General features: G+C 38.7%; 1 protein-coding gene across 7 annotated transcripts in view; it reads left to right on the top strand.

Moving 5' to 3' along the window:
• The window catches only part of KIF13B (kinesin family member 13B), a 193805-nt gene that overhangs the window by 7034 nt on the left and 163011 nt on the right, over window positions 1-23760 (top strand). For all 7 annotated transcript variants that reach the window (XR_010159235.1, XM_063816266.1, XM_016959285.4 and 4 more), the window contains exon 2: window positions 10655-10748. Coding sequence is in view for 5 of the 7 variants with exons in the window: in XM_016959285.4 (XP_016814774.4) it covers window positions 10655-10748 (94 nt within the window). In the remaining 2 variants the exon portion in view is untranslated. The remainder of the gene's footprint in view (window positions 1-10654; window positions 10749-23760) is intronic.

Below are 23760 nucleotides of genomic sequence, written 5' to 3'. Positions count from 1 at the left end.
TGGAAGCAACTCAGCACAATTGAGTTTTAGGTGTCTGAAGTGCAGCCAGGTGGATGGATCCAGAAGGCCATTGTGAATATGAGTCTGAAACGAAGGGACTGGACATAGGTGTAGATTTGGGAGTCATTACTGTAGGTAGAAGATAGAGCACCTCAGGTGTGTCTGTGACAGAGGCGGTCACAGAGGCCAAGAAGAGCAACCTCAGGAGAATCAGGTGAAAGCAATGTTGTGGATGCCTAGGGAGGAAAAATGTGTCGAAAGAGTGAAAGGTCAGCAATCACATGTCACAGGAATGGCCGCGTGATTAACACAGAATTGTGTTCAGTGGATTTGGCGTTATGATGGTCAGTGTTCATTTTCAGGATAATTTCACTGAAATGAATTAATTGGTATTGGGCATTGGCAGTGGGCTGAGGAGTGAGTGGGCGTGCCAGTATGGAGGCAGTGAGTCTCAAGAACATTCCTCCGAGAAGCTCCAGGTAGAAGGGGAGGGTTCAGAGTGGTACCTGGAGGGGTAGGTACCTTTTTTTAAAAAAAAATTTTTTTTGGAGATAATTGAACCTTGTATAGATAGAGCCAATAGATAGAAGTTTTTGAAATATGGGAGGAAGAGAATAATTATATAATAGGAAAGCCCAGGAATTTCAAGCTTAATTTTCTTGATGGGGTAGAATGTGAGGTTATTGAAAGTAGGAGGAATTGGGTGAGCTGGGGTCTTCTGAGTAGTGAATGTGTAGGAATGTGGTTGAAGGACCCTAACTGTATTTTCTATCTATTGAGGGTACTGGGGTCATCCGTTCCGAGTTTTTTCTTGTTGGTTTTTAGATATAAGTCACATCCGCGAAGTGTACCATTTACTGGGTTTTAGTTTACTCACAGACTTGTGCAGCCATTATTAGTATACAATTCCAGAACATTTTCATCACCCCACAGAGGAACCTTGTAACTGTTAGCAGTCACTCTCCATTTCCCACTTCCCAGCCCCTGGCAACCACTAATCTACTTCCTGACTCTATGGATTTGCTTATTCTGGACATTTAATACATGGAATCCTATATTATGTGGACTTTTGTATCTCGCTTCTTTCACTTGGTATAATGTATTCAGGGCTCATCCATGTTTTGTCATGAATCAATACTTCATTCTTTTTATAGCTGAACAACATTCTGTTACACAGATATGTTGTGTTTTGTATTCATTCATCAATTGATGGGCATTTGGCTTGTTTCCAATTTTTGGCTATTATGAATGATGCTGCTTTGAACATTTATGTACAAGCTTTTGTGTAGACATGTGTTTTCATTTTTCTCAGATACGCATATATATAGGAGTGGAATTTCTGAGTCATATAGTTAACTAACTTTTGAGGAACTGTTTTCCAAAGCATATGAACCATTTTACATTCCCATAGAAATGCATGAAGGTTCCACTTTCTCCACATCCTCACCAACACTTGTTCTTGTCTCTCTCCATGAGTATTGCTATCCTAGTGGGTATGAGGTGGTATCTGATTGTGGTTTAGATTTGCCTTTCTCTGGTAGATAATGTTGAGCATCTTTTCATGTGCATATTGGCCGTTTGTATAGCTTGAGAGAGATCTCTATTCACATCTTCCCCTTATTTCAAAAACTATGTCTTTTTATTACTGAGTTGTAAGACTTCTTCATACATTCTGTATACCATTCTGTTATCAAATAGATGATTTGCAAATATTTTGATTTTATGGGTTTCCTTTTCACTCCCTTGTGTCCTTTGATGCATGAAAGTTTTAAATTTTGATGAAGTCCACTTTATTTTTAGTTGCTTGTGATTTTGCTGTGATTTCTGAGAAACCATTATCTAACATCATGTGGATTTTCATTTGTTTTCTTCTAAGAGTTTGATAGGTTTAGCTCTTACATTTAGATCTTTGATCCAGTTGGAGTTTTGAATGTGGTGTGAGGTAGGGATCCAACTTCATTCTTTGGCATGTGGATATCCAGTTGTTCTAGAACCATTTGATGAAAAGACTGTTCTTTCTCCATTAGATTATCTTGGTACCCTTGTCAAAATCAATTGACCATAACTGTGACAGTATGTTTCTGGACTCCCAATTCCATTCCATCAATTTATATATGTCTTTCCTTATGTAAGTACCACACTGTCTTGATTACTCTACCTTTGTAGTAAGTTTTGAAACTGGGAGTCAAGTCCTCTGACTTTGTTTTTCTTTTTCAAGATGGTTTTGGCTATCCTAGTTCTGCCTTATGCGGGTTTTTTTGTTTTTTGTTTTTTTTGAGACAGTCTCACTCTTCTCACCCAGGCTGGAGTGCAATGTCGTAATCTTGGCTCACTGCAGCCTCTGCCTCCCAGATTCAAGCAATTCTCCTTTCTCAGCCTCCTGAGTTGCTGGGATTACAGGTGCCTGCCACCCTGCCTGGCTAATTTTTGTATTTTTGGTAGAGACAGGGTTTCACCATGTTGGCCAGGTGCCTTATGAGTTTTTTAAATACCTGTTTCTTAGTCTTCTGAGGTTGATTGGTTTCTTTTTTAAACTGTTTATTTGTTTAGAGATGGAGTCTCATTCTGTTGCCCAGGCTGAAGTGCAGTGGTGTGATCATAGCTCACTATGGCCTTGACCTCCTGGGCTCAAGATATCTTCCCACCTCAGCCTCCCAAAGTGCTAGGATTACAGGCATGAACCCCACTGTACCCAGTTGATTCATTTCTTGAGTATGAACATTTTATGTTTTTGGTCACATAGGATTATTTTATTTGTTTTCAGATACGGGGTCTTGCTCTGTTGCCCAGGCTGGAGTGTAGTAGCACAATCATAGCTCATCACAGCCTGTAACTCATGGGCTCAAATGATCCTTCCATCTCAGCCTCCTGAGAAGCTGGGCTACAGGTGCATGCCACTACACCTGGCTAATTATTTTTTTAAAATTTGTTTTAGGGACAGGTTCTTGCTGTGTTGCTCAGGCTAGTCTTGAACTCCTGGCCTCAAGTGATCCCCCTGCTTCAGACTCCCAAGTAGCTGGGGGATTATTTTAATTATTTTCACACTATCACATCTCCTCTCCTAACCTGGCATCTCATTCTTGTGTTAGCCATGTTAGAGCTCAGTTGTATTTTAATCTTTTATTTATTTAATACATTTTCATGTTTACTAGTAACAATATAAAAGTAGTGATTAGGTTATTTTATATATCTCTTTTTAGAAAACAAAGACCAATTTGCTTTTTACTTATATGGTATCACATAATTTTTTTTCTCCCAGGGTCAGCAGATCTCAATAAAAAAGGGGGCCCCAAGTAACTTATAAATAGAACAAAGTAGTATAAGTAGTGTTTCCTGCTATGCCATTAAATATCACATTCCAATTGGGAAAACAAGTCCTTCCTACATAAATATCATTGATGAATATTTTATGTATGAACATGTGTAGACATGGAAAAGTATTGGGTATGTGACACTAATTGGTTGAAAATAGGATCACATGTGGCATGCAAAGTTTGCGGTTGAATAAGTAAATCTTACAAATAGCTTATTATCTATCTTTAAAAAATGAACCCAAATGAATTTAAGAGTAAATTATAGTTAGATATTTAGGAACATGACTGGTAGATAAAGGGAGGTACACCTATGTTTCTGCATAATAGATTTGGTTTGGAAATTATTATTAATTTTCTGGAGAATTAGAAAATGAGAATTAGAAAAGCAGATTATTTTGTTCAAACTGAGAATGATGCATTTCCCCAGATGGAACATGAGTTATGTAAAGGGAGTCTCCCAGGCCCTGCCCGTGTTTTACTATGATGTCACTGGGTGCGAGCCATAGCTGATGTGTACAGCGAAGAAAGACTTGTTTTAAATTATTGTTCACTTTTACAAGGTGACTAATATGCTGGCTGAATAAACTGAGTTGTCAACTGTTGATATTTTAATATTCATTGTGGGGAATTTGCCCTGGAAAGGAATCTTGTTTGGGAAATAATACGGGATCTTTAATGTTGGTGGAATAAATTAATTTCTTCCTTTTTTTCTTTCCTCCCCTTCCTTCCTGCTTCCCCCTTCTCCCATCCCCCTTCCCTTTTTCCTTTTTCCTTTTTTTTCCTTTCTTTCCTTTCCTGGCCCATGGGTATGTCAAAGCATTTGTGGTTCTGAGTACTGTAAAGCTTGATTACTCATGAAATAAACTTACAGTACTACTTTAAGATCACTCTGGTTTTTAATTGCTTCTTATACATAGTACTAATTAAATTATCTTGTTATTTTAGGCTTCACTATGAATAAACTGTTGTTCATGCGTTACTTATAATAGTATTGAGTGCTATATTTTAAATTGTGAAATACAATATATTTAGCATTTTAGCCTTTGAAGTGCACAGTTCAGTAGCATTGAGTACATTTCACATTGTTATATCACCATCACCACCATCTATTCACAGAATGTTTTTCATCTTGCAAAACCGAAACTCCATCTCCATTAAATAACAACTCCCCTTTCTCATTTTCCCCCAACCCCTCATAACCCCCATTCTACATTGTGTCTCTATGAATTTGACTACCCTAGGTACCTCATATAAGTGGAATCATAGTCCTTTTGTGACTTGCTTATTTCACTTAGCATGATTTCTTCAAGGTTCATGATATGGTGCGTCAGAATTTCCTTCCTTTTTAAGGCTGAATACTTTTCCAGTGTATGTATATACATTTTGTTTCTTCATTCGTCAATGGGTGCTTGGGTTGCCTCTGCATTTTAGCTGCTGCTGTGAACACGGGTACACTTTAGTGCTGTTTTCACAAAGGCAGTGCATAGCAGCTAGGCTCTTTTTAATTTAGTATTTTAAGCCAAGAGAAAGGTGTTGATCTTTTGGATTTTTGGTAGGTGTTTTTTGTTTGTTTTTCCAGGCTAAATTTAAGGCTTAAATTTGTAACTGCTATTTAATCATTGTTTTGCCTTTTTTTTTCTTCCAGGCAGGGTCTCCCCCTGTTGCCCAGGCTGGAGTGCAGAGGTGTGATCTCGGCTCACTGCAACCTCTGCCTCCCGGGTTCAAGTGATTCTTCCACCTTGGCCTCCTGAGTAGCTGGGATTACAGGCTCCCACCTCCACGCACGGCTAATTTTTGTATTTTTTGTAGAGATGGGGTTTCACCATGTTGTCTACGCCACTGCTTTGCTTTCTAAGTGCTATATACAGCAAGAAGTTTTCAGTGGCGAGTGTGTCATATTTAGAATCTTGTAGCAACACAATTTAATTCAACTAGTAACATTTGATGGTACACTAGCTATAGCATTTTATATCGAAATGTGTTTCATTTTAAAATGCTTTTCATATATCTGACCCTTAAGCTTGCTTCAGATCTCACTGCCTTTATTTGATTGGGCATGTGTCCTAGATGTTCTGCCAGTATACATATTCTCAACAGTCCTTTGAAAAGCCTTCTCTTGCTATCCTTCAATCGACAGGGTTGGGGTGGGAATTTTATTTGACAAAAAAGATTGAAATAGTGAAGATGGTTGTTTACATATTAAAGGCCATCTTTGATGGGTGTTAGATGTAAGGGACATTTGTAAGTTGCCATCTCTAGGACAAAATGAGTTTAGGTTAGATGTATTAGTTATTAGGTGATTTTTTTGTATTATTTTGGATTTTCTAGGGATTGGTCCCTTAATCATACCATTTAATTCTTCCAAGTTATTGGTTTTATCTGATGATATGCATGGTGTAGGGGGTGGCAGAGGGAGAAGCTGTTAAGAGCATAGGAGAGAAACGTGAATACTGAAGGACAGTATTTGGCTGCCTTCTTAATTGAAGATAATTTGAAATGAAGGAACTGCACTATTGTGGGGGAAATGTTTGATGAGCCACCGATTTTTTTCAGGCCTGCATTCTAGATGTATTCTGTATGAGAACTGCACTTACAGTTCTTCTGTGCAGACGAAATGTTCTTGCAAGAAACTAATGACCAACTCTGTGGTGGGTGGTGAGTCACAGTAGATTTCCGGAGAGTTGATAATGTGCTTGTGTATGATATAGATTTGACTGTAAGGAGCCAGCTGATACAATATGGTCAGATTCCATTAAGCAGTGGTTTTAAGAAACTCTCATGGACCTCTGGGCCTGAGGAAGTGAAGAGGTAAAATTGCATGTTTGAAAACTTGCTGCAGTGTGGCTGAGACTTTCTTGCAGCATTTCTGTGATAGTCTAGAGCAGATTTAAAGACAAAACATCAGAAATAGACTTTAATGCTAGTTGACCACGGTAGAACAGATTTGCCTTTTTTGGGCTTGTGTTTCCACATTTAGGTAAAACATAGCTCTAAAGTTTTCCTTTTGATTCTCTTTGCTCTTTGCTTGAAAAATGTGTTGGCTAAAAGAGAGACCACTAACTACTTAGTACTTTTTGAATACGTATTTGAGAATAAATGTAAAATAACTGATGTGAGAAAAGTTAAGTTTTGGCCAGCACAGGGAAGGAAGTTTTTGTTTTGTTTTGCTTTTTTGCATTTGGCTTAATTATGTGAGTTAAAGTGAAAAAAACAATTAACTTTCTTGAGAGTGGAAACACTCTTAAGTTATAATGAATATGACATTGACATTTGGCCAAGGTTCTTTAGGAAGTACAGAATAACTCTGACATGGTATTGTTCCTTTCCTTAGAGCTTATCTTTTTTTTTTTTAAAGACGGAGTCTTGCTCTGTCGCCCAGGCTGGAGTGCAGTGGCGTGATCTTGGCTCACTGCAACCTCCGCCTCCTGGGTTCAAGTGATTCTCGTGCCTCAGCCTCTCGAGTAGCTGGGACTACAGGCACATGCCACCATGCCTAGCTAATTTTTTTGTATATTTAGTAGAGACGAGGTTTCACCATGTTGGCCAGGCTGGTCTCAAACTCCTGATCTCAAGTGATCCACCCCTCCCGGCCTCCCAAAGTGCTGGGATTACAGGCATGAGCCACTGTGCCCGGCAGAGCTTATCTTTTAGTAGCGGAGATAAGGGAAACAAACAGTTTCATACTTTGGGTCAGAAAAATAGAATAATATAAGAATATGAGAGGATAAACAAGCCATGGTCTTTACTTTTTTAAAACAGCTGTATTGAGACATCATTCATGCCCCATACAATTCAACCAATTCAGTGTTTTTAGTTTGCTCACTGTTGTACAGCCATCAGCACAATCAATGTTAGAACATTTTCATCAGCCCTGAAAGAAAACTGTACCTGTTAGCAGTCACTCCTTGGCCCTAGACATCACTAATTTATTTTGTCTCTACAAATTTCCCTATTCTGGATATTTCAAGTAAGTGGAATCATACAATGTATGGTTTTTGATGACTGGCTTTTTTCACTTAGCATTAGCTTCATACACAGTGTAGCTTGTATCAGTTCTTGATACAGTTTGGCTGTGTCCCCACCCAAATCCCATCTCGAATTGTAGCTGCCGTAATTCCCTTGTGTTGTGGGAGGGACCCAGTGGGAGACAAATGAATCATGGGGTCAGTTTCTTCCATACTGTTCTCATGGTAGTGAATAAGTCTCATGAGATCTGCTGGTTTTATAACGGGAAACCCTATTCGCTTGACTCTCCTTCTCTTCTCTGCTGCCATGTGAGATGTGCCTTTCGCCTTCTGCCATGATTGTGAGGCCTCCCCAGTCACATGAAACTGTGAGTCCATTAAACATCTTTCTCTTGTAAATTGCCCAGTCTTGGGTATATCTTTATCGCAGTGTGAAAATGGCCTAATACAGTTCTTCATTCCTTTTTTTGCTCAGTAGTGTTCTGCGCTAGGGATATACCACATTTACCCATTGGTCAGTTGATGGACATTTGGGTTGTGTCCACTTTTTGGCTGTTATGAGTATCCAAATAATGGTACTGTGAACATTTGTGTACAAGTTTTGTGTTCTCATGGGTATGTATCTAGGAGTGGAATTGCTGGGTCAGATGGTAACGCTGTTTAACTTTTTGAGGAGCTGCTGGACTATTATCTGAAGTGACTGCACCATTTTACATTCTTACCAGTAATGTATGAGGGTTCTAATTACTCCACACCCTTGCCAACCCTTGTGATGATCTGTCTTTTTGATTATAGTTATCCCAGTGGATGCGAGATGGTATTTCATTGTGGTTTTGATTTGCATTCCAATGTTGAATGACATGGAACATCTTTTCTTGTGCTTATTGGCCATTTTTATATCTGTTTTGGAGAGACATATTCAGATCCTTTGCCTATTTAAAAATTTGATTGTTTGTCTTTTTTTTTTTTTTTTTTTTTTTGAGACAGGGTCTTACTCTCACACCTAGGCTGGAGTGCAGTATTGCCATCACAGCTCACTGCAGCCTTGATCTCCCTGCCTCAAGCCATCCTCCTATCTCAACCTTCTGAGTAGCTGGGACCATAGGCTCCCACCACCATGCCTGGCTATTTTTAAAAACTTTTTTTTTTTTTGTAGAGACAGAGTCTCTATGTTGCCCAGGCTGGTCTCAAACTCCTGTGCTCAAGCAGTCCTCCCAATTTGGCCTCTCAAAGTGTTGGGATTACAGGCGTGAGCCATTGCACCTGGCCTATTTGTCTTTTTATTATTGAGTTGTAAGGGTTCTTTATATATTGTGATGCAAGTTCCTTATTAGATACATGATTTGCAAATACTTTTTCATTCCCTTTTTCACTGTCGATGGTGTGCTTTGAAGCACACAAATTTTTAATTAAAAAAAATTTTTGTTTTTAGAGACAGATCTCTTTTGCCCAGGCTGTAGTGCAGTGGCACACTCATAGCTCACTGTAACCCTTAACTGCTGGGCTCAAAGGATCCTCCCACCTCAGCCTCCCCAGTAGTTGGAACTATAGGTATGTACCACCATACCTGGCTACTTTTTTGTTGTTTTTTTTAGACGTGGGGGGTCTCACTATGTTGCTCAGGCTGGTCTTGAACTCCTGGCCTTAAATGATCCCCCCATCTCAGCCTTCCAAAGTTCTGGGATTACGGGCATGAGCCACCATGCCCAGCCCCAGAGTTTTTAATTTTGATGAGGTCCAGTTTATCTTGTTGTTGTCTGTGTTTTGGGTGTTCATTTCCTAATCCAAAGCCATGTGGATATACACTTTTGTATTCTTCTAAGAACTTAATAGTTTTAGTTTTTACATTTAGCCCTTTGATCTGTTTGGAGTTTTGAATGTGATGTGAGGTAGGGATCCAACTTCATTCTTTTGCCTATGGATATCCAGTGTCTCACCATTTGTTGAAAAGACTATTCTTTCTCCATTGGGTTGTTTTGGCATCGTTATCAAAATCAATGGACCATAAATGTGACAGTATATATTTTTGGGGACTCAATTCTATTCCATCGATTTATATATGTCTTTCCTTATGTAAGTACTGCACTGTCTTGATTACTGTGGCTTTGTAGTAAGTTTTGAAATTGGAGGGTGAGTGCCCTCTTTTTCTTTTTCAAGATTGTTTTGTCTATTCTGAATTTTTTGCATTTCTGTATGGATTGTCAGACCTTGTTGGTTTTTATAAAAAAGCTAGTTGAGATTTTAATAGGATTGCCTTGAATCTTGTAGATCAATTGGGGAATATTGTCATCTTAACAGTATTGTCTTTCAATTCATGAACATGCAGTGTCTTCCCGTTTGAGTCTTCAATTTCTTTAAAAAGTTTTTTTTTTTTAACTGATATATCACAGTTGTACCTATTTTGTGTTTTTCTTTCTTTTCTTCTTTTCCCCTGAGACAGAGTTTTGCTCTTGTCTCCCAGGGTGGAGTGCAGTGGCACGATCTCAGCTCACTGCAACCTCTGCCTCCTGGGTTCAAGCGATTCTCCTGCCTCAGCCTCCCTAGTAGTTGGCATTACAGGTGCCCACCACCATGTCTGGCTGATTTTTGTATTTTTAGTAGAGACAGGGTTTCATGTTGGCCAGGCTGGTCTTGAACTCCTGACCTCAAGTAATCCACCCACCTCGACCTCCCAAAGTGCTGGGATTACAGACGTGAGCCACCGCACCCGGCCATGTGATATTTTGATACATGTATACAATGTGTAATGATCAAATCAGAGTAATTGGGATATCCCTCACACGTCTTTAATTTCTTTCAACGGTGTTTCGGAATTTTCAGTGTATAAGTCTTGCATTTCTTTTACATTTATTCCTAAGTATTTTGATATTTTTGATGCTATTATAAATGAAATTGTTTTTTTAATTTCACTTTCAGATTTTTCATTGCTGGTATATAGAAACACAACTGATTTTTATATATTCTTGTATTCTGCATAACTTGTTTATTCTCAGATTTTTAGCGGTTTCCTTAGGATTTTCTCTGTCTTAGGATTTACTTCTTCCTTTCCAATCTGGATGCCTGTTGTTTATTTTTCTTGCCTAACTGCCCTGACTAGAATTCCTAGTATAGTGGCGAGTAGAAATTGGATAGCAGACATCCTTGTCTCATTCCTGATGTAGGGTGGGAAGCTGCCCAGTCCTTCACCATTAAGTGTGATGTTAGCTGTGGGTTTTTGTTGGTGCTCCTTATCAAGTGGAGGAAGTTTTTTTTATTCCTACTTCATTGAGTGTTTGCATTATGAAAGAGTATTGAATTTTTGTCTTTTCTGAATTTTGCCTTTTCTGAAATAAATTACTTTTTAAAATGACTGTTTTTCTTGTTTTTTATCCACAGAGACTGACTTGCATACCAAATGTGTGGTGGATGTGGATGCAAACAAGGTTATTCTTAATCCTGTAAATACGAATCTTTCCAAAGGAGATGCCCGGTGAGTTAAGAAACAGTGCTGTGCTCAATGGATGTTTAAGTAACTGGAAGCAACTGTGGCTGCTGAATTAAGTTGCATTGAATAGATATCGAATGCCTACCCTGTAGAGACATATTGCTGTCTTCTGTGAGCCTGTACTCAAGTTGAAGAGATGAAGTCTATAATATGGGATGACAGTGTGCCTGAATGAGTATTAGAGGTAGTAATTGTATTAGAAGCACACAGAAGAGAGTGAGTGTTATGTTGAGAAGCAATTGAAGAAGTCTTCTTGAAGGAGGTGCAGCTGGCTGGAGGATTAGCTAGGATGTAAGTCGGTTCCTTAGCATGAGTGGCTTTTACTTCTGCCAGTTCAAATGCTGTCAGAGCCCATTTCAAGTGCTATCTTCATGAAGGTATGCCTGCAGCCCGCAGTGATTTCTTTCCTCTAAATACCTGTCATTTATAATCTGTCTTACCTAATTTAATGATTATAGATTGTTTTGGATTGTAACTTCCAGCTGTACAGTGGATTTTAATGTCTTTGGGGGAAAGAGACTCGAGGGCTGAGGATGAATATTTGAGTATCATTTCTAGATATGTATGGTAGTATGAACAAAAGGAAAAGGAAGAACATGAATTTGGGGCAGGAAAAGATTATTTTGGGTTTTCTTAGTAAATGGAGGACTGTAAATAAGCTGGGATAAGATTACAGAAGACCTGGAAAGCAGATGAGGAAGTTTGGCCTGTATTTTTATCAGGAAGATTTTGTTTTTGACAGTTTTTGAGTATTATGATTGAGGATCAAGGTGGATTAGGAAAAGTTGTTGATTGGCAATGTAGAGAATGGGTCAGAGTGGGGATAGGCTGACCTTTTCTGGAGATCAGCTGTATCAGAGATGTTTTTGTATTAGCCCTGAAAGTGGAGAGGACAGGTGAAAGACATTTGGCATGAGGCTTTGTGCAAAGTAGGATTCATAAATCCTTCTAGAACCAGCGCTGTATTTGGCACTCTGCAGATATTCTTTTGAGTTGAGTTTAATTGAGTTGAAAAGAGCACTGGGCCAGGCGCAGTGGCTGACGCCTGTAATCCCAGCACTTTGGGAGGCCAAGGTGGGCAGATCATGAGGTCAGGAGATCGAGACCATCCTGGCTAACACAGTGAAACCCCGTCTCTACTAAAAATACAAAAAATTAGCCGGGCGTGATGGCGGGCACCTGTAGTCCCAGCTACTTGGGAGGCTGAGGCAGGAGAATGGCGTGAACCTGGGAGGCAGAGGTTGCAGTGAGCCGAGATCACACCACTGCACTCCAGCCTGGGCGACAGAGCGAGACTCCGTCTCAAAAAAAAAAAAAAGAAAAGAAAAGAGCCCTGGATTTGGAGAAAATCTGAAATCGAATCCTTCATTATGTTATCATAGTGAGTTATTTTTAATTTTTTTGAACCTGTCTTACGTGTCTCACAAAGGTTTTTTCCCACAAAGATCTAATAAATTAGTGACTTTTAAAAGATCTTGCAAAGTGTTCTGTACATGGGCAGGTTTATTGTTATTAACGTGGAGACACATACAGCAAAATGTATAGCTTGATGAATTTTCATAGTGAATACATTCCTTATAATATAAGTGGCACCCAGATAAGAAACAGAACGTTGCTAGCATGGCAAGAGACTACATCAGGAGAAGTAGTTTTTCTTTTTTTTCTTTTCTTTTTTTTTTTTTTTGAGGCAGAGTCTCACTCTGTCGCCCAGGCTGAAGTGCAGGGGTGCCGTCTCGGCTCACTCCAGCCTCCGCTTCCTGGGCTCAAGCAATTCTCATGCCTCAGCCTCCCAAGTAGCTGGGATTACAGGTGTGCACCCCCATGCCCGGCTAATTTTTGTATTTTAGTAGAGACAGAGTTTTGCCATGTTGGCCAGCCTGGTCTCGAACTCCTGACCTCAAGTGATCTGCCTGCGTCGGCCTCCCAAAGTGCTGGGATTACAGGTGTGAGCCACCACACTGGGCCAGTTATTACTTTTTTTTTTTTTTTTTTTGAGACTGGGTCTTGCTGTGTTGCCCAGGCTGAAGTGAAATGGTGGCGATCTTGGCTCACTGCAACCTCCGCCCCACCAGATTCAACCAATTCTCCTGACTCAGCCTCCCGAGTAGCTGGGATTGCAGACATCCACCATCACTCCCAGCTAATTTTTGTATTTTTAGTAGAGAAGGGGTTTCACCATGTTGGCCAGGCTGGTCTCGATCTCCTGACCTCAAGTGATCCGCCTGCCTTTGCCTCCCAAAATGCTGAGATTACAGGCGTGAGCCACCACACCCGACCGGTTACTACATTTTTAAGCCAAAATATATTCAATTCAATGCTTGAGTATAGATGTCTACCAAGAAATCACCTAGTTCTAGAGAAATTTCAGCTTTGCAAGGTCATAAACTTTATTTTACTCAGTTTGCTTAATGTTGAGTGGAGTCTTGGGGACTAACATGCCATCTCTTAAGGAGACAGGCAGGACCTCTGATTTTATGTTTACAGTGAATAAAATATTAATCTCAGCAATCCATTCTTCTCCTTCTTGGTATCAACTAATTGGAAAACCAGGTCAAAACATTGCTGTGAACATAGGATAAGAACAAAAGGACGTTTTTGTCAAATATGGAAAAGATAAATGACGAACTCTTCCTATTCCACACCACTGCTCGGAGCACTCTCCTGACTGAAATACTTGAATCCACCAGATCAGTCTAGTTCTTCTGTGTATAATCCTGGATACACATGGATACATTTTATCACTTATTTGCTCATGCAGAGCTGTACTTCTTATACTACTAGAACAATTAATATCTTCTTGGAATTATCTTCTTCCCCTCAATTAATTTTCTAGATCGGTTCTTGGGATTTTCCAAATCTTTGTCAGCAGTATATTTCTAAATTGCTTCCCTTTAAATGACTAAATCTGTAGGCCTTATTTTATTTGAATTATATCTTAAAACTTATTAAACTTTTATCCTATAATAAATTTTCGTTGTTGTTGTTTGGAAGCCATGGTGAGATTGTAATAAAACATTAATGCCTGTCACCATGGTAGGGAAAGTAGTTTCTTTTTTGTTTGTTTGGGGTTTTTTGTTGTTGTTGTTTGTTTTTGAGATAGGGTCTCCCTCTGTTGCCCAGGCTGGAGTGTGGTGGCACGATACAAATAGTTTCTTAAGCTAAGTTTTATCTTCTATTTTTGCTTCTTTCTCTCCTCTACCCACCAAACAGGCCTTTCTTGCTAACTCTGGCTAAAAAGTTAATTGGTATACTTAAAACGTTGCCTTAAAAGGGATTAAGGTGCATTTTCCCATGGAGAGTGGGAGCCTCCACTGTATGAATCATTTGTGTTATAAAAGTTGAGGCATAGGTGAGTTTGGAAAATGGAGTGCATTTTCCCATAGGAACTGTCAGTTTCAAGTGGAAAGTTTAAGCTAGTGACTAGTTTAATCCACAACTCGAACATACTTTTTTTCTTTTTTGTCTCATATCTTTTTTAAAAAATATATTTTGTCTCAATCTTCGCATTTCACTGCAATAATATTAAATAGCTGTGTACTCAAGGGCCGAGACTGAATAAAATGAATAATCATTCTTTCTGCTTTATGGAGGACATTCTTATGTGGAAAAGGCTTTTTTTTTTTTTTTTTTTTTTTTTCCTCCCTTGCTGCGGGTGCGTGGTGATGAAAAGCACAGAGACTGCTGCACTGTGATGTCTTTGTGCCCAGGGCACCAGCAGTTTCCCCTCCATCATGTTGGTGCCACCGGCACAAATGTCAACACAGTGAGGAAGGCAGATGCCTTAGTATTGTTATGAAAACAATCCCAACCTCCAGACTCTCTGAAAAGCTCTGGGGAATCCCCCAAGAGTCCTCAGACCCCAATTTGAGGGGTTTAATCCAGTTTATAAGCTTCTAAGAACCAAATAGATGTCCCTGGTTTATTTTTTAAAAGATTTATTGAGATATAATAGTAAGACAATACAATCCACCCCTTTAAAGTGAACCATTCAGTGGTTTTTATTACACTTACTGAATTGTGCAACCTGCACCACTATCTGCTTGCACGTCATTTTTATCACCATGTTAATTAATCCACTTTCTGTCTCTGTAGATGTGAGATTTGCCTGTTCTGGACATTTGCTATAAATGAAATCATACATGATGTGGTCTTCTGTGATTGGCTTCTTAGCATCAGGTTCTTGAGGTTTATCCACTTTGTAGCATTTATCAATACTTCATTCCTTTTTATGATGAAATAATAGTCTGTTTTATCACATTTTGTTTATCCATTCATCAGTTGATGGGCATTTGGATTGTTTCTACTCTTTTGGCTTTGTGGATAATGCAGCTTGTGTACAAGTCTTTGTATGGACGTCCGTTTTCATTTCTCTTAGATTCATTTTTAGTTATGGAACGCTTCTGGGTCATATGATAACTGTATTCTGAACATTTTGAGGAATTGCCAAACTGGTTTCCAAAGCTGCTGCACCGTTTTACATTCCCACCAGCAATGCATGAGCGTTCCAGTTTTTAAAAACTCTCATCTACTGTAAAGAAAATGGAGGTAACTCTGGCTAATTAAAGAGTGCATATCCTGCCTCAAGGCATTCAGATTACAATGAAAAAGCAAAACCAAACATAGTGCTGTCCAAGCCAAACACTCCTGGCCAGGTTCAGCCCTTGGCTACTGATTTAGAACCCCGGGTTCTGGTAAACTAGATTCTGGTATACTTCTCTATTGAGCAGTACTTTCTTATTTTAAAACAAGGTTTTGAAAAATCTGAGCAAAATTAAAAAACATAATATACAAAAAGTTCTAAAGAATGAAACACTTTTATGTACCTATCAGTTTAACAAATCCTTTCCAATGCAGTTTAAACCTATGTGAACTGCTTTCTGTTCACATAGGAACCCTTTCCCTCTCCACCACAGTTAACCACTTTCTTGAATTTGATCTTCTTCTTTCCCTTGTATTTCTTTACACTTTCACTTTATGGAGGACATTCTTACGTGAAAGAGGCTTTTTTTTTTTTTTTTTTCCCTGCTGCGGGTGCATGGTGATGAAGTGCACAATGACTGCTGCTTTTTTTAAGCATATCTGTAAGTTGTTTGCCCAGTATTATGTGTACATGAATGCCTTTTTCTAGTGAAAGGCCAGAAGGGTGATTCGAAAAAGTTTCACTATTCTTATAAAATATAATGCATGATTTTTAAAGACCAAAAAAAAAAATGTTAAAAGGAGCTGAAAATAATATCACCCACTTAGCTTGGGGGAGAAAGCTCAAACTTGGTATTTTATCAAATTTCCTGTTCTTTCTTTTTTTTTTCCTCTTTTGTGTTTCTTTTTTTTTTCTTTTAGATTCCAGGGGTACACATACAGGTTTGTTACAAGGGTGTATTGCGGCCAGGCGCAGTGGCTCATGCCTGTAATCCCAGCAGTTTGGGAGGTCAAGGCACGCAGATCACTTGAGGTCAGGAGCTCCAGACCAGCCTGGCCCACATGGTGAAACCCCGTCTCTACTAAAAATACAAAAATTAGCCAGGCATGGTGGCGGGCACCTGTAATGCCAGCTACTCAAGAGGCTGAGGCACGAGAATTGCTCGAACCTGGAAGGTGGAGGTTGCAGTTAGCCAAGATCGTGCCACTGCACTCCAACTTGGGCGATAGAGTAAGACTCAGTCTCAAAACAAAACAAGCAAACAAACAAAAAAAACAAGGGTATATTGTGTAATGTTGAGGTTTGGGCTTTTGTTGATCCTGCCATCCAGACAGTGAACATAGTACCCACTGGGAGTTCTTCAGCTCTTGCCTCCTCCTCCTTCCCTTCCCCCTCTTGAAGTCCCCAGTGTCTCTTGTTCCCATCTTTGTGTCCATGTGTACCCAATGTTTAACTCCCACTTACAAGTGAGAACATGCAATGTTAGGTTTTCTGTTTCTCTTTTGTCCTTTTAAACAAAATCAGAACATAGGCTTTCCCCTCTTGTCTTATTTTCGATGAATTTCAAGGAAGTGTGCCGTGAAAATTGTTGTAGTATACTTCCAGCTCTTTTAGAGACTGAAACAGGGAGCTATACCTCCTCAGAGGTGCTGCTTTAAACATCAGAACCAAAACCTGACAGGAAAGAACACCTCCGTGTAAGTTGCACTTTTCAGTTCCTTGGTCAAGTGTGAGTCCATTTTCTTCCTTAGCCCTCTGTCTTCTATTAAGTGTGTGTGTGGTTTGGGGGGCGGGGCGGGTATGCACATTAACACAGTGCTAAAGACATCAGCCTAGAGTTTATCCTGTCTTTCTTTTCTCTTTTGTTTTGTATGTTTGTTTTGAGACAGGGTCTCATTCTGTTGCCCAGGCTGGCGCGTAGTGGTGTGATCACTGCTCACTGCAGCCTCCACCTCCCAGGCTCAAGTGATCCTCCCATCTCAGCCTCCTGAGTAGCTGGGACTACAGGCATGTACCACCATGCCTGGCTAATTTTCATTCTTTTTTTGTCCTCTCCACCCCCAAGTGTAAGGTTTTGAGACCAGAACGTTTGGAGGTTGAAAGCATTTGGAGGTTTGGGTGTCAAGATCTTCATTAACCTGAACACTGATTTTTGTGGTGTTCTGTGAGTTGACTTATTCTTTAGAACATGTGGGGAAGATCCTCTAACATGGATGAAAGTAGCCACAGATGGCACAAATAGGCAGAGACTGTTCTTGTTTTACAGGAAAATATGATGCTGCCCTCTCCATCCCCCATGTGTCATGTTTAACATAATGAACAATAGACAGTGTAAAGGTTACAGCTGCCAGTCTAATGGGAAGCCTGAGATGTTGATCACATCATCTTTTTTAGTAAGGTCATTAAAAATCTTTTTGTTCCTTCTGATAGTTTTACTAGACATCAATTTAGTCAGTATCATTAGGTAATTAATGAGTACCTAATATGAACAAAGCACACCCAACCCTTCTTTGGAGCTTCAGTGTACTCTGACCCTGGTGGATGTACAGATTGGAGCCCTTAAAGTATGTGCAGAATTAAGTGAGTTTGACCCATGTCCATACACTTCTCTTGCAAATTATATTGCATAATGCTACTGAGGGGAGGGCCTTATGGCATACATGAAGTCATTTTCAGACTAATTCCTTGTTAGTGGAAGGCATCATTAGGTCATATTAGATAATGACTTTTTAGATTTCTCTACTGCTATATGGATGCTAATTTAAATAGCGATTTTAATTGAAGGAAGTCATGCAAAATGTAATTATGGTACCCACAATAGACCTGTTTGTTCTCTCTGCTGTGAAATGACTTGAGTGGGGCTAATATTTCTCCTCAAATAGAGTCTGCTCCTCTGGAGAACAGTACGTGGTATGTTTTAATTTCATAATGGGGCTCTTCCTCAGGGAGCCCGTCCTGCTAATTTTGTTAGAGTACAGTGGGGAGAGCGTGGTTCTGTGTACTCAGAAGTTGTATATGATTCCTCAACCTCTCCCTTTAAAAAGAATACTGTGATCATTTACTACTTTTGAATTTACTTGTGAAGATGAATCAGGGAGACTCTTAAAAGCTAAAAAGATAAGAAAATATGTGTGGTTGAATGCATATCATTGCATAATTAATGGAAGCAGATAGTCAAATTGCAGCAAATACAAATTTTGCAAAGTTTTACCAGCAGAGTCTAGCTGGTTGCCAAAATAAACTGGTAGCCAATAGACTGCTACTATAGAATTTGATATTTTAGCATTATCATTGAATATAAATATTATTTTGCTTATGCTATTACTACTTTTGGTGCAGCAATAAGAAGGAATAAACTTTTTAGAAAATACAAGAAAAGAGTCTTTCTTTAGCTCTGTGCTTGAAATACTACCTGGATACTAACATTTGATATGTGGACTCAGGGTTTGTGTATATGGTTAGTTGCCAGCTCTAGATTAAGTTAGTTATGGATAATAGGAATTACGTGTTTTGAATTTCCCTAGAATTCTGGACTCAGCATAAAGTGGTCAGATTGCGTATAATATATTAAATAAAATATCTAATTATGAACACAGTTTAGGCAACTACCAGGTCCTACTATTGTATTTTTTTTTTGGCTTATTTTGCTTAGTTTTTTTGATAGTACTTTTTTAGCGCTCTTTGTCTCAATCTCTAGGATAGAAATTGTTACTAATATAAATCAGATGCTGTATAAGAATCTAGATTTCTGTTTTAAAGATGGAGGGAGCAGTATTCCTTGAGGAAATGTGACATGAGAAACCCATTCAACCACAAAAGTTGTTGTATCATAACATGTTTATAATTTTTTCTGATGCATTCAATATTCGAACATCAACAGTGTGCCAAGTATCAAGCTGAGAGTTAGGTTAATCTTTACCAATCCTTAGTTCCATTAAGTTTATGGTGTTATTAATTTTTTTACATGATGTATCTATAAGCATACTAGTAAAAAAAGCAAAACAAAAAACTGGAAAGCAGAAAAAGAAGTTAAATTATTCTGTTGTGCATCTTGTTAGATTTTGCACACTCAAATTTGAAATGATTTGATTGTTTAATTTTGAGAATTGTACATTTTCTTGTGAGAAAGTTTTCTTTTACAAAGAAAAGCATTTAGAACTCTGGAGTCCTCAAACTTCTTCCACAGAGTTCTTTTAAAAAGCACAGGTATTTTATAGATGGTAAATTTCACCTTTGCTTTACTTCTATCAAACGTAATTTATATATACTTTTAATTAAGTAAAAACTTACATAGGATGGGTCATAATTATTAAGAGTAGTGACTATCTTTATGTTTTGACCTGTATATACAAGTCAGTAATCCTTTTGTTCCACTTTTAGGAAAATTGAAATAGAATTTATGTAAAGATTATCGAATATGTAAAAGTTTTATTTGCAATTTAATTTTTAAAAACTTTTGTTATGGAGAATTTAAAAGATATGCCAATTTAGGCAGAATAGTGTAATAGTATAATGAACCTCCATGCTCCTGTCACTCACCCCTGAAAACCATTAATTTGTGGCTGATACTGTCCTAGCTACATCTTCATCCCTGTCTTCTTCCCCATATTATTTTGAAGGAGATCTGATTTTACCCACAGATGTTTTAATGTATCTTTTATTATTTGTAAACATAACCGCAATACCATTTATCATATCTAAACAATTTAAAATAGGTGTGAGGAGGAGGAAAAAAATATAGTGAGGTGGTGGCATCAAATTTTCAGTGTTTAAATGCCCAATTATCTCATCAAGTCTTTTTTTCCCCGAAGTTTGTTTTGAATAGGATTGAGATGTGGTCTGCACTTTAAGGTTGGGTGGTATGGTTTTTAATTTATTGGCTCCTCAGTTGTTGAAGAAGCCGGATCATTTGTTCTGTCCTGTGGATGAATTAATAAGTGAATTTATTACAGGAACTAGGTTATCCTTATTTAGTCAAACACCAAACCTTGTTTATTTTCCTTGTAAATATTTTCATTCCAGCATTCCTTTTCATTCTTCTGACATTACCCTAGGGAAGGACCTCATTGCCTTGTGTTTAGATGACAACGTAGCTTTCTAACCAGTTTCTGGAACTCACCGTCACCAGACCGATCTTCAAGCCTGCTCCTGCTTCCTGTAATCTCTTTCAAATCTAGAGCATTTATGATTTCTACTCATTGAGAAATGCCACTACATAGGTGGCATCTTTTATATGTTTGTCCCACATTGTTTTCTAATATTTGTACTGCTTTGCTTTTATCTATGTATTTTGAAAACTCCCTTCCCTTCAGGCTGTGGCTGCTAGAAAGTGGGGGCCACTGTGGCTTCTTCCTGGGTCTTTGGTGGTCTGCACTAGATGCCTCTGGATTGATTGCAGTGGTTCTGTTAGTGCTCGTTCTCAAAGGCCTCCTGCTCTGATATTACCCTCAAATAGTAGTTTGAAGGGTGATTTGCAAGTCTGGAGTTGGAATTTCTGAAGGGTACTTCTCAAGACAACAGAGCCTGATGAGCTATCTTCTTCCACCCCACTCTGTGGATTTCAGTATTCTAGCAATGGCTGTCCTTGTCCACTAGATAGATAGATTATCTTGCTTGGACGGTGCAGATGGACGACATTTGCATTACTGTAACCTTTCTAGACTCCCAAAGCACCACAGCCTTTGTTTTGCTTTTGTCACTTTGACAACAATCTTTTGTGTCAATGCTGTTTCATTGGTTGTATTTTATTTTTATTTTTTAAGCCATTATAGAGCTAGGTTATATTTTAAGTTTGATGTTTCTTTGTGATCTAATATTAGGATTATACTGTAGAATAAATTTCCATTGGGAAGAATTTCCTGAAGATTAAACAATTCTGTTTATAATGTGTAGATTAGAGATTGCATACTCAGGCACCATAGTCCATATTTTACCCAGAGATATGTTTTGTTTGGCCTGAAGTTGGAACATTTAAAAATCAGGTTTTGTATAAAGATTCAGATTCATTGTGTTTCTTAAATAATCTGAATCTGGCAACACTGGGTTTTCTGCCCTCTTCCGGCTCCCAGCTGTTCCATTCCGTCATTTTTATGATTTGCCAGGCCCCTGTAGGCCTTTTCCTTTTCAACCTTGGTGTAGATTCTTAACTGGCTTCAGTCACAAAAGATGTCCTTTCCTGACCTTGGCCCTGGGTTTTGAAGCTCACATTACTTTTTCTTTCCTCTAGTTTTTTTTTTTTTTTTTTGTGGTAAAATACTCACAAGAAAATTAATCATTTAACCATTTTTATGTGTATACAGTTCAGTGGTGCTAAATACATTCATAATGTTGTGTAACCATAGCACTATTCATCTTCAGAACTCTTCTTAAAAACTGGAACTCTGTGCTCATTACATACGAGTTCCCCATTCCTCCCACCCCTAGGCCTGGGCAACCACCATTTTACTGTCTATATGATTTTGACTACTCTAGGGACCTCATGTAAATGGAATCATGCAGTATTTATTTTTTGTGTCTGGCTTATTTCACTTAGCATGTCCTCAAGGTTCATCCATGTTGTAGCACATGTTAGAATTTCCTTCCTTTTTAAGGTCGAGTAATACTTCATTGTATGGATAAACCACATTTTGCCCATCCATTCATTGGCCAACGGACACTTGGGTTGCTTCTACCTTTTTCCTCTTGTGAGTAATGCTGCTGTGAACATGGGTGTGCAAGTACCTCTTCAAGACCCTGCTTTCAGTTCTTTTGGGTATAGACCCAGGAGTGGAATTGTTGGACCTCACATTACTTTTCAGGACCATCAGTCTCTGCACTCTGAATCTGTCATGTTCTCAGTTTTTTCTTTAGCTTATTAAGAAGTGTAGCCATGTGAATTCCCTAATTGTTGACATGACTTTGTTTATAAATTACCAAATATTCTTGATGTAGTGTTCAAATTAATACATTATTTTGCAAAAATGTAAAGTGCTACTCTTATTAACTGTCTATTTTTCTTTAAAAATGTGTATATTAACATATAATGACTCTTGTTTTTAAATGAATTAAAATACACACACACACATGTACTTCAGAGACAAAGTCTCACTCTGTCACCTACACTGGAGTGCAGTGGTGTGATCATAGCTCATTATAGTCTTGAACTCCTGGGCTCAAGCAGTCCTCCTACCTTGGCCTCCCAGAGTTCTAGGACTGTAGGTGTGAGCCATTGTGCTTGGCTCTAAAATATTTTTAAAATTTCTCAGTTTCTAATTCAAAAAATATCTATCAGCTATAACCCATATAAACAAAAGCTGTTATTGCCCTCACTAATATTTGAGAGTGTAAAGCGGTTTTGATACCAAAAAATTTGAGAATCTCTGATCTAGATAATGTGCTAGCACAGGTTAATTAAAATTGAGGTACTCACCGCAATTTTAGAACATTATAACATTTTTCCCCATATAAGCAATGTCACATAAATGTGTAAATCATCCCTGGGTTGCTACAGATGCTTATTTACCTGTGGTATTTCTGAAGTGCCTACCATTATTAACTAAAACATTTTGAGCAAGTAGTTCTATAAGTTCAGCGTTCCAGCTTAGAATGCCAAGAAATGTAACTATGCCCTCTCCTTTTGGGGTTAGGGTGGCAAGGATTCCCTGGTTCTAAACCTCTCTGATTGTTCTCTTGCTATTGATAGGGTTTGTGGATAAACAGTGGGAACAGGATTTGAAGAACCAAGATGGAATTTTGGTGTCATATGGGATTTTTTAGAAAGCTTTTTTCAGATGGAGTCTCACTCTGTCACACGGACTAGAGTGCAGTGGCATGATCTCTGCTCACTGCAACCTCCACCTCTCGGGTTCAAGTGATTCTCCTGCCTCAGCCACCTGAGTAGCAGGGATCAAAGGCACATGCCACCATGCTCGGCTAATTTTTGTATTTTTAGTAGAGATAGAGTTTTGTCAGGTTGGTCAGGCTGGTCTCGAACTCCTGACCTCAAGTGATCCACCCCCTTGGCCTCCGAAAGTGCTGGGATTACAGGCGTGAGCCACCACCCCCAGCTGAAAGCTTTCAAATGAGTTTCAGGTGCTGGAGGGGTGAGAGAGTGGGCAGTGGTATGGGTGCTATGGAGTCTCTGTGTCTACCAGGATATTAAGAGGACAGAAGAGGCAGAAAGAAGTATCTATGATGGATCCTGGAAAAAGCAAGAAGCCTTTGACAAATCACTGTTGTGCTTATTGTGAACAAGTTGGAATTATTTAATTTTGAATTTGTCAGAAAGTTTAATGTAATAAAAAATTAAAAAATATTCCTAAGTAAAAAAAAGAAAACTGTAAAATTTCTAATGTCAGCAGAATGTGGTCACTGTGAGGGAGAAAAGGATGGCAAGACTAACTTTATTTTTGTTTTTACTTGGAAGTATAAATTCAAATTTCGGGATCTCTGAGTTTTTATGTAGCTGGAATCTTTCTTTATAAGTATATATATATATATATTTATTTTTTAATTTGTTTATTTTTTATTGTTTTAGAGACAGGGTCTTGCTGTGGTTGCCCAGGCTGGTCTTGAACTCCTGGCCTCAAGTGATCCTCC

This window comes from Pan troglodytes, chromosome 7, assembly GCF_028858775.2.
Source record: "Pan troglodytes isolate AG18354 chromosome 7, NHGRI_mPanTro3-v2.0_pri, whole genome shotgun sequence".
Lineage (NCBI taxonomy): Eukaryota > Metazoa > Chordata > Mammalia > Primates > Hominidae > Pan > Pan troglodytes.
Note: the sequence above shows the minus strand (reverse complement) of the source record. Positions and strands in the feature narration are given on the sequence as shown.